General features: G+C 44.2%; 2 protein-coding genes across 4 annotated transcripts; both read right to left on the bottom strand.

Annotated features, from left to right (window-relative positions):
* Window positions 1–262: 262 nt before the first annotated feature.
* Window positions 263–9,718, bottom strand: zgc:109965 (Nicalin-1-like). Its single transcript, XM_056606527.1, has 16 exons — window positions 9,679–9,718; window positions 5,629–5,796; window positions 5,008–5,198; window positions 4,576–4,720; window positions 4,153–4,250; window positions 3,984–4,061; window positions 3,626–3,729; window positions 3,312–3,400; window positions 2,851–2,990; window positions 2,577–2,755; window positions 2,378–2,465; window positions 2,138–2,176; window positions 1,604–1,776; window positions 1,264–1,317; window positions 990–1,068; window positions 263–724 (listed from the first exon to the last, which is right to left on the bottom strand). The coding sequence occupies exons 1-16, from the start codon at window positions 9,716–9,718 to the stop codon at window positions 668–670; spliced, it is 1,722 nt and encodes a 573-aa protein (XP_056462502.1). The 3' UTR covers window positions 263–667.
* A 112-nt stretch (window positions 9,719–9,830) lies between these two features.
* fam219aa (family with sequence similarity 219 member Aa) lies at window positions 9,831–18,178 on the bottom strand. Of its 3 annotated transcripts, none has more exons than XM_056606764.1 (6): window positions 17,959–18,178; window positions 13,989–14,088; window positions 12,269–12,362; window positions 11,650–11,730; window positions 10,718–10,793; window positions 9,831–10,010 (listed from the first exon to the last, which is right to left on the bottom strand). In XM_056606764.1, the coding sequence occupies exons 1-6, from the start codon at window positions 18,016–18,018 to the stop codon at window positions 9,852–9,854; spliced, it is 570 nt and encodes a 189-aa protein (XP_056462739.1). In that variant the 5' UTR covers window positions 18,019–18,178; the 3' UTR covers window positions 9,831–9,851. The 3 variants fall into 3 exon arrangements, with proteins under 3 accessions (XP_056462739.1, XP_056462740.1, XP_056462742.1); XM_056606765.1 differs by having other exon boundaries at window positions 10,739–10,793; XM_056606767.1 differs by having other exon boundaries at window positions 9,831–10,007; window positions 10,739–10,793.
* Window positions 18,179–18,617: the final 439 nt, after the last annotated feature.

Below are 18,617 nucleotides of genomic sequence, written 5' to 3'. Positions count from 1 at the left end.
GTGAACGTGGCTCCAGTCCATCAATAATTCACCAAGCTTCATGTCTCTTGCGTCCATTTCCCCCCCCCAGGGTCTCTGTGACAGCACCAGGCTGTTTGTCCCCCTACAGTGGCTCGCTGGCATGTTTAACAGCCAAACTCCAGTCAGGTCCAAGGCAACAGATGTACAGTAGGAGGGAGGGCGGGCCAAGGCGGGCGATAGCAACCGCACAGCGTAAGTCAGATGATAAGAAGGGGTGTGAGGGAGGATATAAGATCGCTGTGACCTATTGCGTTGGTCGCTTTGATTTTACATGTTATTCTGAGTTTTCATTCTTACCGGTTTTAATTTCCCTTTTCTTAATACACGTGACAATCAATTGAACAGTTTCTAAAGATGCATTCATTGTTTAATGTAAAATAGTAAAAGACCATACAATGTAAAACAAGTACAAAGATCGTATTCTGGAGTCTTTGATTCAAATTCAAATTATTTTTCTCATTCAAATTGTAATTTACATAGGATGTATGCATTACATAGGATGTATATTAACTCGGGTTCCCTTTCATGGTCTCCTCATTAGGTAGACCAGCTGAGCCCAACAGGGACAGAAGCAGGCCGTTTCCTCAGACTTCAAAGCGCTGGTCACAGTCCCAGAACTCAAAGACCAACACTCATCCAACCAACATCAAGCATGCTTGGTTTTTAATACAGACTTGAGTTTTGTGTAGAGGTAGCCAAAATTCTGTAGGAGAAATGCACAAACACACATGCACATGATCTGTTAGTGATTTTGGCATCAGCACCAGCAGATGCCACTAGAAAATGCGTATGCTTGAACAGCTAACTAATTAATGAGCTAGCCAATTAACAAGACAATGGGGTTTGATCTGTTTGCTTTAAGTGTCTATTTTGTTGATTTTGGCATCTGCACAAGCAAAAAACAGAATTAACCAGACAATATGGTTTGATTTAATCAATCTAAGCAACAGAAGCAAAAGTAGGCACACCTGGATGGCATAGTACACTATCCCCAGGTAGGCCGCAATGCATCCCCCCAGGAAGAGGTCAAAGGCCGCTGGTTTCACTCTGGTTGAAGAAAATGGGAGGATTTGTTCAGGTTCATGCCTTACAGTAAGGACGGTATGCATTCATATGTTTAGGCTCACCAATTACAGTTTGGACGGTATGTATTCATTTGTATATATTCACCCCTAGGACAGTGTACTGTGTATTTATTCGTGTAGATTCAGCCTTTAGAGTACGGACAGTGTGTTATTTTACCTGTACATCATCACTGGCTGATTCATTTGGTCGAAAAAGGTCATTTCAGGATCCCTGTAAGAAAGACATTAGTTAACATTAAATATTGTAATTGTATTACTATATTATTAAATTTTGATTAAATAGCATAGGTCTATATAAAATAATGTGTTGATGTGCGTGCACATGTATGTTTGAGTGCCCAAACACACACACACACACACACACACACACACGTACACGTAAACACCCACGTACACGTAAACACACACACACACAAACACGTACAAGTAAACACCCACGTACACGTAAACACCCACACACACACGGACGGACGGACGGACAGACAGACAGACAGAACCTTTTGTCCTGCCGGAAGGTGTGCCTGTGGACTTGCAGCAGGTATCGCCTGAACTCGTGCTCCAGAGAGTTGACCAGCAGCATTTGTCTGGGCTCCTTGTCCAGCAGCTGGGTGGCCCGCGGGACAGACGTCAGGATGGACATGAGGCTGGACAGACGGCTGTCCTGGAAGTCCTGCAGGTGGATGCAGACCCAACAATTAACCTTCAAGTATTCGCGGATAGTCTGTTTCACTACTTTTATGAATTTGTTTACCAAATTAAATAACCCAGTGATTAAAAATATAAATCGCTAACAATAAATTTGAACACGTCTTTCAAAGCATATATTTGAATGAAGCCCTTGTAACTCTGTATTCAATATTGTTTGTACACAGGACGTAGGTATTTAAAAAATGGCTTAGACAGTGTGAAGGCATCTAACGAAAATGGAATTCATTCATAGAATGTAACCTAAAGACCCCCTTCAATAATTGTACACAAACAACATTTAACAGCAGTAAAGCAATACTAGAGGGAAGTAAAAGAGTCCTCACCATGTGACCCTTGAACACTTGCACTTCTTTTGGTGTACCCTAGATGACGACAGTGAGAGTTGTAGCTTGTATATAATCAAGAACACTGCACATTTCCAAGAAGTAGCACTTAGTGTATGAGTGAAAGTGTGTGTGTGCGTGTGCGTGTGCGTGTGTGTGTGTGAGTGAGTGTGTGTGTGCTTGCAGTTCTATGGTTGTGTGCATGTCTGCATGAATGTCTGCATGTTGGTAAGATCTCACCTTGTCTGAGAGATTAAACATGAACCTGGCCAGGGATTCTGCAATAATAACCCCGTTGCGTTTCAGTTTCCTGAAGTCCACCTGTGACCTGTCAGTCAGAATTCATCCGTCACCAACACAACCAGAGTCACGCTCATCTAGTGTGGCCTCTCCAAAGGTAAACAAGCCTGAACAATCAGTGTGTTCAATCGGCACTCACATGGTATCTAGTATGGACCCTCGCAGCTCCGACTTGGGGTCTTCCAGGTGAGACAGAGTGAACCCTGGGATTCTGCGCAGGGAGTAGCGCTCGTGCTCCCAGGCTACTGTCGACTCCACCAGGTTGATCTTCTTATGGACCATCTCCAGTCCTACCCAGGGAAACCTGGAAGACACCACCTATACACACACACACACACAGAGACAGATGCCGGTGACCGTTGGGCAGTGAGAGATCACTCATTGGTGAAACTACGTGACCGTAGGGATGTTACCTCCTCCAGATGTTGGATGAAAGAATGCATGGGAGAGTCTGGTCTAGGAGTGCGGGACACGTGCATGTAGAGCGCATCGCTGTTGGCCAGGGTGTCCAAACACAGCACGAAGGCCACGTTGTCATGCAGTAGGCTGGACTCTGATTGGACGGAAACATGTCGTCAGTCAAGTCATGAGTGTGATCAGTGTGTTGGATTTCAATCTGTGTGTACTAGGTCTTAAGGCCTACGCGCATTGATTAACATTGGCAAGCGGATGGAAGCGGATGTGCTAGACACTGGCGCTTTCTGCTTGAGCCTGGAGGTGTGGAGGCCTTTATTCAAATGATTGATTGTAAATGTAGCTTACCTTACATATGTCTGACACACTACAATGCATAAGGGGCAGAACTACAGTACACAAGAAGTATAATCTATGGATCTCTGGTCAGTTCTGTATGAAGGAAATAGATAAGTTTTACCAGCATGGTCCAGATTCTCCTCAATCCACTTTTTGGTTCCCAGAAAGTTGTACTTGCCTCCTCCAGTCAAGGAGAACATCAAATTATACCTAGAAATACAACAAATGACTGCATTAATGAAACCCATTGCCAATGCAATTAAAGTAGCTTAACAGGAAAATGTGTTTTTCCCCCATTAAACATTATGTTCACAAATGAACCAAATCATCTTTTAACTGTTGTGTTGTGTTTTCCATTGTGTTTCACTGAATGCAGTGGAGTTGGATTAAAATATAATCGCACCATAACACATTTCTAATTCCCTTGTATCTTACTGGGGTCTGGTGCTTGCGTTGCTGTACAGCCTCTGGAAGAGCCGGGCCAGCTCCAACAGAATGGTCACTCCACTGCCATTTGAGTCGGCTCCATGGGCCAGCCACTGTATGCATTCACATACAGACCGATGTATTCATACACAAGCAACTAAACAAGGATCGCTGTTCGATCCACATGAATGCCGACACATGTGTTTTTCCTTAAATCATTCATCATAAAATCAATTGTTGCTCAATCGATTTATATTGTGCCCTCCAACGTGGTAGAGAACGTGACATTCAGATTCTTCGGCACATGATGTAATGCCGAATCGGCTCATAACAAAAACTTGTGCCGCTTGGCTGCTGATTGACTCACAGGTGCAAGCCCGTAGGAGTCATAGTGGGCGGTGATGATGATGGTGGGCAGATCCAGCCCAGCTCCGGGAAGAACACCCTGAAACCACAAAACAAAGCAACGGATGCTTGGAAGGCGTTTCACCTGGATCGTCCCTCATTGTGTTGGGAGTAATGGGCTCTTCGCTCACCTCCAGCGTGACTAAGGTGTTGTCGGTGATGGGCTTGATGGGGCTGTTGGAGCCCACCAGGATCTGAAAGCCCATGGCGGTGACCATGCTGCGTAGGACTGGCGACCACACAGAGCATCGTGTCAGTGGCACACACGGACTGCACCCATCTCATTAGGGTTTGTGTTTGTGTTTATCTCATCTGTCTCTGTCTTTTAAATATGGAGGGTATTGTGCTTTTGTAATGATAATACACTTTGTCAGTTGATCCATTTAAACCTAAGGAAATCAATTCAAGCTTGTCATATTAACATTTGAATCAACCATCCCTCCATTTGTACATACCTCCATTCATCCATCGATCCATTTACCATCAATTCATTCAATTCCCCAGCCATCCATCTACCAGTCACCCATCATCAGTCGTCCAATGGTCCCGCTCACCTCGGACGAAGATGGAGGAGGCTCGGCTGGCTGCGGCCTGTTTGACTTCTTCATACATGCAGAGCAGCTGGTCGTCCTCAGGCACCACGTACACAGGAATGAGGGTCTCTCTCTGCAACACCTCGCTCTCACTCACCATGAAGGACTGATGGAGTACAACAGATCAAATGATCCGGGCACGGTATTAACAAGCTGTTGGCTACAAACATATGTATTTCATCTTCCCTCACTCTATGCTTCTTAACATATTGAAATTGAATGCACGGAGCAATAAATATCAATGCTATCGAACAATCAAATTAGGATAAACAGATGCTATACATTTCTACCTTAATATTAATTTGATGAAACCACTAGAATGGCGGGTTAACAGTAGCAGAGGTGCTCTGAAGTAGGTTGTGGAGCGCCCTTTAATGTAGTCAGGGTCCTCACCTGCACCGTGTCGAGCGGAAGGTTGGAGGTGTTCTGGGGCAGCAGGATGAAGATGGCGGCAGCGTTCTGTCGCTGGGCCTCCAGGTATTTCTCAGTGGTCAGGTCCGAGACCTTCATGACGACGCAGCGCCTGGTCAGCACCGGTTCATCCGCCGAGCGGGCCTCTGCGACCACGATGGCCCCACGACAGCCTGAGAGCGGGTAGGTGGAAGAGGTGAGGAGAAGACTTATTAATATAAAAGGACATTTATCCAAATTTACAGGAAAGCAGAATAATTAGTTTCTTTTCAATTCAATAATAATGCTCTTTGTTTCTATGCCTTTAAAGGGTGGATAGCAAAAAGCTCTCCACCCCTTTGGTGCTAAAACGATCATTGATCATCATTTATCCTTCAAAGCCAGAGAGGACGAAGATCACAGTTGAAGATAACAATGACAAAACCATTTGGTGAATCTCCAACATTTATTGCTTCACTTTCCTTTAGCACATTTGAACGCTGACTCTGATGGTACCAATTACAGGGACATATGTCCAAACAATACTATATCCTTTTTATTTTCTGTTTGTTTGATGGAGCTGACACCATCCACCGTCCTGGCTCTTCACTGCAGGAGCCTTACCATGCTTCTGCTGGCCCAGGTGGTACTGCTGCATCCTGTAGGCTGTGAACTGGTAGGACGACGCGGCGGTCAGGACTGAGGGTAGGGACGACTGCACGCAGAGCAGCAGCAGAGCCAAGGACAGCCTCCATCGTCCGGTCATCGTGACTCCAGAGTCCTGCCTGGATCCTAGTGTGTCGTTATGCACGGATGGATGCAGAAGATCAAACACATATATATGGATGTAGTTTTGTTTCATAAAACCCATGGATTGAGTATTGTCCTAACATTTAACTTTTTATATTTCAATATTAGTGTTAAAGGACCAGAGACCTTACGAAAATCCACCACGGTATCTTGGATCGTGTCAATACAATGCTATGAAGGCGTGTAGCATCTATCACACGGCCTCATGTCATCTGCCTGGATGTCCTCTACAGGGTATAGCCATCTTTGTGCCCTTCATCTTCAAATCATCGCCACAACACCAAACAGCATAAAATGGAGACTCACCCATCCTGCTGGTAGATATGATTCCTCAGGGTCTCTTATTTTAACTTTGTTCCTTCTCAACATTACTACCTTGGGCGACGCATCACCAAAGTCCTGGGACAGCGAGGTAAGCCACAGTCTACCATCTGCTCTGAGGGGATCAGGCCAGGCTAATCACACCTCTCTCCCACCCCCCCTCTTCCTCAGTCTCAGCCATATACATGTAGATTACACACACACACACACACACACACACACACACACACACACACACACACACACACACACACACACACACACACACACACACACACACACACACACACACACACACACACACACACACACACACACACACAGAGCTTGGGCCTTTCTTGTGATGTCACACATTCTGTTCTGCAGGTAATCCCCCCTCCCCCCGACCCTCAGAGATTGCTCAGTACTCGGGAGGATAAAGTTGCAACTACTCTTATGACATTGTATGACAAACTCATCTTACCATCTAGCAGTACTAACATATGAAAACTATGACGGAAAGAGAGTGGTAACTCTAATAACTATTCATTCAATACACAGCAAACAAGTCCAGAATACTACCTTATAAATAAAAGTGAGGGAATTCCAAGACTCCAGATATTTGATATTTATTTTTCGATATGTTACAGTACACCGAACATTAACACTGTTAAATACCAAATGGAATCAGTTCACATTTGTCTATACAATCATAACAATAAGCATCTGGCAAATTAAAAGCATCTCTATGTTAAAATGAATCGTTTCCCATACTTAAAATAAATAAAACATGTACGACTGCTGATAAAATATCCCTCCGTTACAATGCATCACTTAAGGCAGGAGCTACTTAAGTAAACAGTGAGCAACACCACACAACAGTTTGCACACCAATGGCTGAAAGTAGTGTATCTTTGAGTTGGCATGACGATTACAATAACACAAGATGGTCGCTCCTGAACGGTAGTGTGCTTGCCCAAGCTAAAGGCTGCCTTGCGATGTACTGTCATAGTACGGTAGTCTTTCCCATTGAATTAAATTGGGATTTAGTTGCAGTTGGTTAATTCATACAAGCATAGGTAGCACCTAGATGTGAACATCAGATTTTTTAAATAACTGCTATGTTGAGTCCTGTAGGTACGGGCCTATGGGCAAACTTTGCTGAGCGGAGATGATCAACGAGAACGCCATTGGTAAAATGTGCCCAATTCAGAACACATTGATAATCAAGCAAAACAACTTTACTGTTTTGCCTGGTCAAAGCATCCACAATGTTCCAGGCAAAACATTAGGATTGTAAACTTTGTAAGAGGAACAGTGTAGATGTGGAACAAATTTGAGGGAGAATTCTTGTTCATTTTGGTGAGGGGGACAAATATCCAAAGTTCTAAATACTCATTTGTAACATTTCAATTAATAGCCATATGAAATGAGTGCAGTTTGAAAACTAAGGGTAAAATAAACAATGTCCATAATATGGTTTGATTCCACATCAATACCAGGATCGAAACGCTCTATTCCAATGCACGTCCTCTGATCTAGGTTACAGAAATCAGCAATGGTCCCATATACACAAATACACAACACATTTTAAGAGCAGCGAATTGAAAAGAAATGAACTTACTCCATCATGAATATGATTTTTCTAGTCACAGTGGCCCACCAGCCAGGACTTCGCCATGTCTAGAATGAGAGCAGAACCCGGCTATTGGATGTTTCAAACCACCTGATTAGGAATCGAATACTTAGGGACTTCCAAACAACAGTGCGTACTCAGCAACAAAACAAAAATGCGATGGCACATACAACAAAATAAAAACAACCAGCATGTCAAAGTCTCAGTGTAGTCAACAAAAAATATATATATATTAAACGCTTCTATTGGAAATCATAGCGGACAACTGACGGTTTACAGTAAACATTGCCATCGAGCATGCCCTCCAGTCTTTTAAAACACTGAACCATGTCCCTTTCATACATGGTTATTCATGAGTTCAACTGGAAAACTAAGCATTGACCATACCTTGGGGTTTGGGGTGCTACATACGCGTACAGTTTTTTTCCATTATTATAACTGACAGATAATGGACAGTGTTTATGAATCCGTTGACCGGAACACATGGTCAAAAAGGTGATGTGCAAATGTGGAAACATACCAACACAAAAATACTAAAAAATACAAAAGGAAAGTAGTAAACTATTGATATTATGTAATAAATGAAGAGGGAAGTGCCCCGTGTTGGTAGCTATCTCAGTAAGGACACCAGCAATACAACAATCTCTTGCTCTCTCTCCTTCCTTCAGTTTCATTCAGAAGGATATCAGGGTTACATTGACAGCTGCATGTCTGAGTTCATTCCTGCGAGGGTCACATAGCATGCCCCATTTTTTCTCCTAACATAACACCATTTTGTTATCTGGGTTCGGGGGACAGCCAGCATAACTCGTAACATTACGAGGCAAACAAAATGGGCTATATTTAATTTTCTTCTGCGCACATGGATTCTGGCAAACAGCAGATAGCTAAGCCCCTTGCTTATTTTGAAATTGCCAATACTCTGCCCAAAGAAAAATTGTCTCCATTTTGGTATTAGAGTATTATGAAAGCCTTGCCCTCCAAGTAAAAGACGAGTGAATAAATTAAGTGAACTTGCGTATTCTGCCATTAATTCTAATTAGCATCAAGTTCTTTCTTTTCAATCTATGGATATTGCAGCAAAGTGAAGGTAATACTATATGGATGTATGAAAGTGCGACCAATATCATAAGTACTTGGCACTAAAGTCTGTTCATGTAGCTAGAGGCTGATAAACATCTGCATGGGCTGTACACAACGCCACGAGCAACATGCAAAACTGTCTTATGCGTCTTCCTTGTTTTTTTTTGTTCTTGGTAAAATACTTAAAGTTAAAATCGACTCAGAATTGGACCTATTTAAGTAGTTATGACCTCACTATAACAGCAGACTGTTTTTAGCTACGTTACTCAACTGTTGGCGATTCAACAACTCCATTAACAGGTGTAGTTATAAGCATTAGCATTGTTGTTTTTACAGTTCCTGTACAATCTCTCACACACACACACACACACGCATGACCTATAATCATTCATAAACAGGAAGACAACACAAAGTGATGGGAAGGGCGAACCAAGAAAGGAGGGGGAAAAAAACGACACCAATGGCCGCCGCCTTTCCTTCGGAGACAATTTAAAACCACACGTGACGCGTGTCATCATCACTAGGCGCCGAGTGAATGTCTGGTGCAATGCCACAGTGGTCTGGCTGATTCCACATCTTCTCATTCTATTTTCAACAATGTCTGGCCCCTTTGCCCTTCCAAAGTTCATTAAAGGAGGAAAACGAAGAGAAGAAAAAAAAAAAAAAAAAGAGGATAATTTTTCAGTTTCAAAGTCCTCTCTGAATACACACCCCGGGAGAGCAAGACGCACAGATCCTACCATAGGAGGAGCGTGCGTTCGGATAGCTCAGAGCTAATATACAATTCAACCCCTTTTTCTTGAGACTATATTCTTTTTCTTTTGAAGCTTCACTAACTATCTCACCAAAGGCCAGCTCTTCCTCTTCTCCAAAGTAACCGGCCATTGGCGCCACCCGGGTGGTTAACTGACTTCAGCATGGTGGGTGTGTGGTGGGTGGTGGTTGGGTGGGGGGGGGCGGTGGGTGTAGAGTGTAGGGGGTAGGGTATAGGGTGGGGGTTCTGGGGGGGTGGCGCTTGCTACTGGATCTGACAGGCCGTGGACGGGGCCGACTGGCAGCAGTAGCAGGTGGGGTTCACGGCCTTGGGAGGGATGAGGTCCAGGTCCTCGTCGTCGGGGATCTCGTCCAGCCGGTAGCCGTCCTTCAGCAGCTGGATGTTCAGGTCCTGGTTGATCTGCTGCACGCGCAGCAACACCGGACCAAACAAACAAACACAAACAAAGACAAAACAAAGAATGTCAGGGGAAGGTTTGCGTCGCGTGCTCGCGCTGCACTTTTATTCAGTGGGCTCGACAGTTTCTTAATCATGTTTGTGTTAAAGGGTAAGTTCACCCCGAAATCGCTTCAAAATGAAAATGGACGGTTTGGGCATCACCCATCACTTGTCTTAAATCGATAATGTTGATAAACGGGGGAAGTAAAAACCCTTTCCCAGAGCGGAAGTTTTCAATTAGCGGCGCAGCGTAGCTTAAGCGAGTATGACATTTGTTTTGACAACGTTTGACCCCTCACACTCTCTCTCATGGAACACAAGAAGTCGGTTTTAGTCTAAATAAAAGTTACGACTGTCACTTACCCTTTAGTTGCCCTTTAAAAAAAAACAATTTAGAAAAGCATGCATTACAACAAAAAGGATGCTTAATGGAGAACAATGCGTACGATCTACAATGAACACCAAATAAAGGGAAGCAAGCAAAAGGTGGTACGCTGGCAGGCCTACCACAGGACTAGCTCCATACATGGACCGCTTAGGGGCGTGTCGGGCCTGACCGTGGCCAGGAGGGGGTTACCTGGCGTGGGTATGGGACGAGGTGATGGAGGTGATGGTGGTGGTGTGGTTGGGCAGGGTGGTGGTATTATAGACTATAGTGTGTTTATAGATACCTGGTCCCTCAGACATCTCACCTCGGCTGAGGAGTATCCCGATGACGAGTATCTGGACATGTCAAAGTCGTCGTCACTGAGGAAGTAGGAACGAATAGCGTTGTTAATTATATATCAACATTATGAATACATAGAATTCCCCAAATTCATTATTTTGATAGCTTCCTGTTAAATATTTAATCAGCGAAGCATTTTGAATGAATAATTTTTCAATGATTCATTTATGGCTTCATTAAACAGCATTTTTGACAGAGGAGACTGGTAGTATTCAAGGAGATTGAATAAGACACGCGCATAAACTAAACACAACAGCCATTTGTAGCTCAACCGCCTGCATAATACACCAACAACACCAAGCAAACACGGCTCGCTAAATTGCATGGCGTCAATCCGGATCACCTACCCCGACTGATCATGTGCCAGTATGAACAGCGTAATTGAATCGAGTGAGTATAAAAAACGCCATTGTGCCACCGTGAATCACCACGCATGCCAGTGTGTGATGCAATACAAAGTGATGTAATCTCCTGCTGGTTCAGCAAGGGGCTTATTCCAGACGAGCGAGGCAGCGAGGTGCCCTGATCAGTGCGATACTCCGGGGCTAAGACGTGCCAGAAGCACAGTCACGGTGGGTCAGGACCAAACCCATGGGGAAAAAGGTCTCAGAGATGATTAGCTGTCCCAAATCCAATCATCTCCCGTGTTAATCAGAGGACTTGTCATTTCTAGAGGAGTACCTGTCCTGTTCCACACAAACACTGCCCCTTAGCCATGTTAAAAGACGTTATGTTTGAAGTTACACTACAGAGCTTCAACGGATATGCTTGACTTGATGTTCCCTTTTTAAAACATCAGAATCTGCTATGGCATGATAGTGACCATATTTAGTACAGTCATACTCTGTGAGGAGGACAAACAGGACAAGCACTTACCTGTCAGTGTCCAGGGCCACCAGGGGTTTCTCGTCTGGACTCTGGTCTAAGGACGAGTAGCCTTTGTTTGGAACCACCAGTCTAAGGCGAGGGAGAGAAAAGAAAACCCAAAAGAGAACAATGACAGCCAGAATGCACATTGATTTAGAGGAATCATTTCACAATGGTGGATGAAATTAAATGTCAAGCAAATAAACACAGACCGGCTCCATAACTATCTAAAGGGAAACACTTTTCTGTGACTCACACAGGAAATTGGCATTAGTCTGCTGAACCCTGGGCTGTGGGAGCAGCTCATTTCCTTTCTATGAGACCAATGGTTGCGGCCGCCCTTCGCATCCCCACTAATCCAGGAGAGACTGCAGGCCAACAGTACAGCCGACTCCCACAATAGAATCGCGATTATTGTTTACTCTCACAAATCCTGAGCCTTATGAAGAATCGTGGTGCGTGTTTGGGGTTATTACATCAGGAAGGAGACAGCTTCCGAGGTGCGTTAGCAGAAAATAATGAGGGCCTCTGATGTCCTACCACTTATGCATTTGAATTTCCTCAAACTTTATCTGGAGTTGCTGTACATTAGCCTTGAGGTGGTTTATACAGTAGGCTTGGTTATTACCTTGTCCTGGCGTTCTTCTTGGGCTGCTGGTTCACAGGACTTCCCACCGTGCCATTCTTCACGGATCCCTTCCTGGCCAGATCCCTCTGTTTCTCTGAGCAACCACAGGATATGACATCACCGGTTAATATCACGTGACGTCTAAGGGTGCACTCACACTAGGCCATCTGGCCGTGGCCGTTTTCACACCTAACCGTGCTCAAATCTGCCAGTGTGAGTGTGGCCAGTGTGGCCAGGCCAGGCCAACTTGGCCACTTGGGAGAGGTGTGCTGCTACGGTACGGGCCTCCACGGTAAAGATGCTAATGAGCAGACACGCGCAAACGCACGGCTACGCAACCTGAGCTGGATGACGTATAGTCCATGCGACGACCATGTGCATAATAAAGGCGACGGGCCTTCTTTCCCATTAAACGGTAAACATGGTGTCAAGCGGTTAAACTGTTGGTTCACGTTGGTCCCAAATAGAAGTCGAGTGTCTGTTAGCCATTTGGGCAGACAATGCTATTCAGGCACAGTTGGAGAAGACCCACAAGAATTCCGATGTATTTGGGAGAATCCGCGAATCAATGACTTTATTATGGTCCATGCAGCGGACGCTTGGTGATGACGTGTTACGACGTGATGACGTATGTACAAGAGTCTACCGTGGCCAGGCCACAATTGCGACGGCCAACGGCCACGGCCAGGTGGCCTAGTGTGAGTGCAGGCCAGAGAACAATGGGGCCAGTTGAGCACGGTTTGAAATGGTCATCTAAGTGTGAAAACGGCCAACGGCCACGGCCAGATGGCCTAGTGTGAGTGCACGCTAAGAGCACCAGCACTACTCTACCCGTTCCTTATTTTTGTCTCACAATAGTTAGTCTCGCTTTCTATTTATTTTGCAGATGCTTTTAGCTGGAGCGGGTTGCTAGTCATTAAAGATCAGGTAAGGTTAGGCAGCTTGCTCAAGGATGCCTACTAGTAGGCTGCGTCCAACGGGATCACACCCAGTACATTACAGCTGTAAAACAAGACATCCTTACAATGACACTATCCTGCCCAGTATCCTGAAAACTCGATATATTCTGTATGTGTTGCGCTGCATGAAAGCCATGTTGTAAGACCATCAATGCAAATCAGTTTACCCCAGTATTCTCTACTGTAATGTCTACCCAATGTGGCAGGCCACCATCCTTTACATTAATGCCACTTATTGCTGACATGACTTAATCCTGTCCAGGCCAAGATATAAAGGGGACTAAAGAGAGGTGAGGAAAACTTTTGAGTCTGTCTATTAAACAATAACTTAACTCCAACCTGGCCACTCTGGGTGTTTTAATCTAGCAGGCTAGCAGAGAGTGAGCACTGGCTAAAACTGAGCTAAACAACTCATTATTGATCAAGCCACTCAAGATGGCAGACTTCACAAGCACACGGGTCGAAATTAATTGAATACATCTGTTTTAGTTATATGCGTTTGTTGCTTTTTATAGTCAAATGGACCTACTGATTTCCAGAAAGCAGATGTGACGTAATGTATTCAGCATTAAATATAAGGCATTTACCATAACACTTATTCTTAATAAATGACTTGATGGAATACAATGTACAACATATGATTTTAAAACCACATTACCGACTGTGACTTTCTGAAAAGGGACCAACTCCGACCCTAACCTTGCTATGACATGATGGTATGATTTATTGATGCCTTGATTGCCTTGTGGTTGCTGTAGTACCTATTTGAACTTGCAGGGGCGAAGGCTTGTAGTTCATGGCCACCGTCTCTCCCTCCCTGGTATCAGAGTCGGCCTCGGAGGTGGAAGATGCTGCAGGGTCCTGAAAGAAATAATATTGTTACAGGAATTCTCAACAGCTTTAACAAAATAGGATTTTGTTTAACGCAAGCCATACGACAGTATAACTTGTAGATATAATAAATTCATTGATGATATTACATTTCATTGGATAAATTTTAATTTACTTCCTTAGTTGTAATAATGGCAATGGCCTTTCCAACCTGTGCTCTAAGCACGGTTGAACCATATTCAACCCAGAATAGAGCATCCCTCGGCAGCATTTACCGAGGCCTGCTACAGCCCACTCCCCAGAAGGGGTTGTAGCTAGCCAATGTGCTACCGTGGATGCCAGGGGTAGGCAGATCCAGAGAGCCTACAGAGGGGGTTCTCTAGCCTCTCACCGTCGGGGACAACACAGAGAGGCGAGGTCGTGGGAGAACAGAGGGGAGTTCTGTAACTGTTGGAGGGGAGGTTTCCTGACGTACAGAGAGCCGGGGCTGGGGCTTCACTGGCCTGGGCCTTGGCTAGCTCCACCAACAGAGGCCGGCATTATGTTTAGCCCACAGGCCCGCTCTTGTTGCATACGGGGAGGACTCCACAGGGACACATGGGGAAAAGGCTGCCAGGCGCCGCCTCACAAAAGAGAAGGAGCAACAAAGACACTCCATGACACGGGCATGATGTCCCAGCTCAAACATGAGCCATTCATTTATACAGAAAACATCCAGACTGCACAAATTAGACTGATAGCTACAGAGATGCATTGTTTGTTATCAACAGATTATTTTTTCATGGCAATCTCATTAATCTGTAGAAGCTAAATGTTAGAAGGATTAACTATAGGGAAATATGGGCCTAATTCAGTTTCGCTCCAAACATCAGACAGAATGATGTGATATACCAAATAAGTAATCCAATCACATGGGGCCTAACTAAAATTAACGTATCAAGCAATGACTATAGGACGAGAATTTTTCAATCAAATTTCCTCTCACACATTCATTTCAACGGTCGCCTCCTGCAAAAAGGTGTTATCATCATGCCTGTGGCATCACGACCGACACCAAGAGAGAAGATTGAACATAATGATCACGTAACAATCAGAGTTATCAGCCGCCAATCATTTCAATCCATATTTCAGCGCTGACTGAAGATCCTGTTTCCCTATAGGAGCCGCTGCTACTCAACGAGCCGTAAAGTTGTTTACTGTAATCCGCGGGGTGGCCATATCAGGTGAATAATAGAATCATCTGGTGGTCACGGGCCATCCGCTGGCTGAAAAAACAAATGTGAGCTGCAGAGGAAACAGAATGCAGCCCTATCGGTCTCAAATGAAGGCGCTGGAGAAGGCATGGTGCGGGAGTCAGGGGTCCTCGTTGAAGGAGTCTCCCCTGCAGACATGAAGCCTTTCATGGCACTGGTGACAGATAGCAGCCACGTCCCCTGGATCATTATGATACGCTGCTGCGCAATCGCTCTCCTTCCTGCCGGGTTTTCACATCAGCTTTCACTGTAGGAGGATGGAGGTTTGGTCTGTTTGGAAAACAACCCCCATTGGAGGCTTTTATCAGGGTCCGCAGTGAATGATGAAAAGGGGATTTAGCATCAATGAGGTCATCAACGAGGGATCCGCCGGCTTCCATTAACGGGAAATATCAAAAGAAATAGAGTCTATTCCTGGAACTGTTGGTGGGTAAGTGATAGGCTATTGGGACCCATGAAAACAGGGTGCCCTGTGCTCAAATTTAAGTAATATATTACTCAATATATATTTCAAATTTAAACATAAAGAAATGTTATGGGAAGATGGGCACGCATTTTAGCTGGCCTTGAGAACTGCCCAGTCTTCAATAACTCATCCGCTGCTGCAGCTGGTTTTGCTAAACCTGATAACAATAATAATGTACCAAGTTGTTGATCAATATATAATATACACATGTTGACCCTTTGGTTTAAAAAGTACACACATGAGGCCTTGATCCGGATACTTGGGTGAGCGCCTGGTGATGCTAAGTATCTAATACAAAAAACACTGATTGCGCGTGTACAATCAGCTCTGACCTTCAGAAACATTCATGCACATATTCAGTCTTAAGCACTTGGCCATATTGAAATAAATAGTAATAACACAGGTGTGTGTGTGTGTGTGTGTGTGTGTGTGTGTGTGTGTGTGTGTGTGTGTGTGTGTGTGTGTGTGTGTGTGTGTGTGTGTGTGTGTGTGTGTGTGTGTGTGTGTGTGTGTGTACTACACGAACACAATGAATGAGGAAGTGGCCTCTCCTTCTAAGTCCATTTTTATCAGCCGGTGTGGTGGGCTGTTTTACGGCCTACGATGATGAAGAGGCACTATGCTGCTGACGCAGTGGTGGACAGCAGCCGATTGGTTGGATTACACATCACTGCTTCCTTTTGGCCAATGGAGATTAGTATTAGGTGATCATCAGGGGACCATAAGAAAACAAAGTGTTGTGAATAGGAATGACAATGGCACGGGAGCTACGATATAAAGGCTATAACAATGTCACACAAACTCAGTAAATGCCAATCAGTTTAAGGTGACCTCACAAGGATATTACACTCGACTGGGTCGTGTTCCAATAACACTATACTCATACATGCGTGAATGAATGCGTGGAGACAGACACGTGAACACTCAGGCACTAGCAAAAAGAGATAAGTGTGTCTTGTTTCTCAGGACATGCTTGAAAGCGTGCTTGACATGCCCTTTATCATTGCATGTACATCACCGTGCTTGTGTATATGACTTTGATTTAATGCACAATAGGGAAAGGGGTCCAAATTATACAGTAAGGCCATCATAATATGACACATCTCCATGAACTAACATGCAAACATAAACTTGTTCCATTATCTGTTTCCTTGACATTAAATAGGATTATCCACCGTTGATGCATGCCCACTTCCTCAGTCAAATAGAATTGCAGACAGATTTATGTCAGTACAGAGGGCTTGTCAGATTACACCTGGCCAATCTAGAGTCAGAGTGATAATATTTAATTGGAAGTGAAAGAAAACACAAAAGCGTTCCACATTTCAAGAACGCTAACATCATAATATGGAAAGAGGATTTGTAATGGTTGGATTCTACCAATACTGTTAATCAATGTTTTGAGTGTCAACCTCAATAATTCAGGATTGACTCATCTCTACCAAAGATCACATTAGAGAACCCAGTGGAGGAAACTAATCAGATTAGCAGATGCTCCAGCATAATAAAAGGAAAGTTTTTTCCTGCTTTCACCTGCCTCAACAAGCCTCTCTAGCGTGTACTAAACAGGCATGGACATGATGATAAGCAATGAGCACCTCCGACTGGGCCAACATTGTGAGAGGGACAGCTGTTTGAGACGAAGGCTGGATAACTGGGCCTGGCCGGATAGGCCTATACATACAACTGACCCGTAGTCACTTAGATGATGAGGTTAAATACCAAAGGATGTATTGACAATTTTGTATCGTACATCTTAAGTTTCGGTGAAAATAAATGTAGCGTATTTAACATGACCATGCTCAAATAGTACTAGGCCTATGCTCTGGTCAACCGCGAAGGCAATAGTCCGCAGTCTCGGCTGGGACAGAAACCAACTAGAGAAAAAGCCGCTAGAATTGCAGATGGACAAATAGAAGATCTGATAGTACAGCTATACTCCTCGTACTTCTTTGAGCAGGTGAATCATTTAGTCAAACGTCATCATTATTATAGCAACATATATCAGCCCGTAGCCGTTTAACATTGCTGATTTAATTGTATAGTACGGGCATAATGCTTTCGACGTTCTCTCATATATCCTATAAAGCACCAGGAGTACACAAGACAACCCATTAACGATACACTTTGCACGTACAGAATCTGAGAAAATAATGTGATGGAAACGTCTAGTCTGCTCACCAGAGGCTGCGTCTCTCCGTTGACAGGAGGCACTTGGAACCGGTCAATTTCTTCCATCATTTTCGCGAAGGACTGCTGATAAAGTTAGACCGGTTTTATAAACAAGGTTTCTACACGCCCTGGTTTTGATTTGATATGCAGGATCTCCCGTTATTTTGCATTATACCAGGCAGTTTGTTTTCCTCCAATCTGGCAGAGGTGACTCGACAGCTCAACAGCAGCACCGCCCAACTTCCGGGTTATAGGAATATAGATGTGTCCAATCACAGAGGATATCATATTCTAGAGAAATAGCAGCGGTGGAGCGGAGGGAGGACAACAAAGGGCATGATTATGTTAATAAATTCAGGCAAATGCGTTTGGCTTGAGTGTGGAATAACAAATTTCCTTTGAGTCTGTAATTATTGTGTGTACATTCACGGGAATTGTTGTACTACGTGTTTTTAGGGAATAATTGCCATGTATTAAATAGTGGTCTATGAAAACGACACGAAAAAAAATTACTTATTCATTCATCCATAAATTTAGAAGTACTACAGTATGGAAGAAATACTAAATTCAGGTGCCACTGCATAGTGGTACTGCGTCATGTTTTAGTTAGGCTGAGAGAGGATCCTGTGTTGTAGCGTTATTCCCGTATATCACAATGCAATTTCCGG

The sequence above is a fragment of the Gadus chalcogrammus genome, chromosome 13 (assembly GCF_026213295.1).
Source record: "Gadus chalcogrammus isolate NIFS_2021 chromosome 13, NIFS_Gcha_1.0, whole genome shotgun sequence".
NCBI classification, from domain to species: Eukaryota; Metazoa; Chordata; class Actinopteri; order Gadiformes; family Gadidae; genus Gadus; species Gadus chalcogrammus.
Note: the sequence above shows the minus strand (reverse complement) of the source record. Positions and strands in the feature narration are given on the sequence as shown.

Bases quoted from the DNA above. Each gene is read 5' to 3' on its own strand.
- zgc:109965 (XM_056606527.1), bottom strand. From the start codon at position 9,718: ATGGCCGGTTACTTTGGAGAAGAGGAAGAGCTGGCCTTTG. The intron at 5,199-5,628 runs GTAAGGCTCCTG...ACCCGCTCTCAG, and splicing joins CCTGGGCCAGCAGAAGCATG to GCTGTCGTGGGGCCATCGTG. The intron at 1,318-1,603 runs GTTCTGTCTGTC...TCTTTCTTACAG, and splicing joins ACCTTCCGGCAGGACAAAAG to GGATCCTGAAATGACCTTTT.
- fam219aa (XM_056606764.1), bottom strand. From the start codon at position 18,018: ATGATGGAAGAAATTGACCGGTTCCAAGTGCCTCCTGTCAACGGAGAG. The intron at 12,363-13,988 runs GTACTACAGCAA...GTGGTTGCTCAG, and splicing joins GCCCCTGCAAGTTCAAATAG to AGAAACAGAGGGATCTGGCC. The intron at 11,731-12,268 runs GTAATAACCAAG...CCCTCGCCTTAG, and splicing joins AAGAAGAACGCCAGGACAAG to ACTGGTGGTTCCAAACAAAG.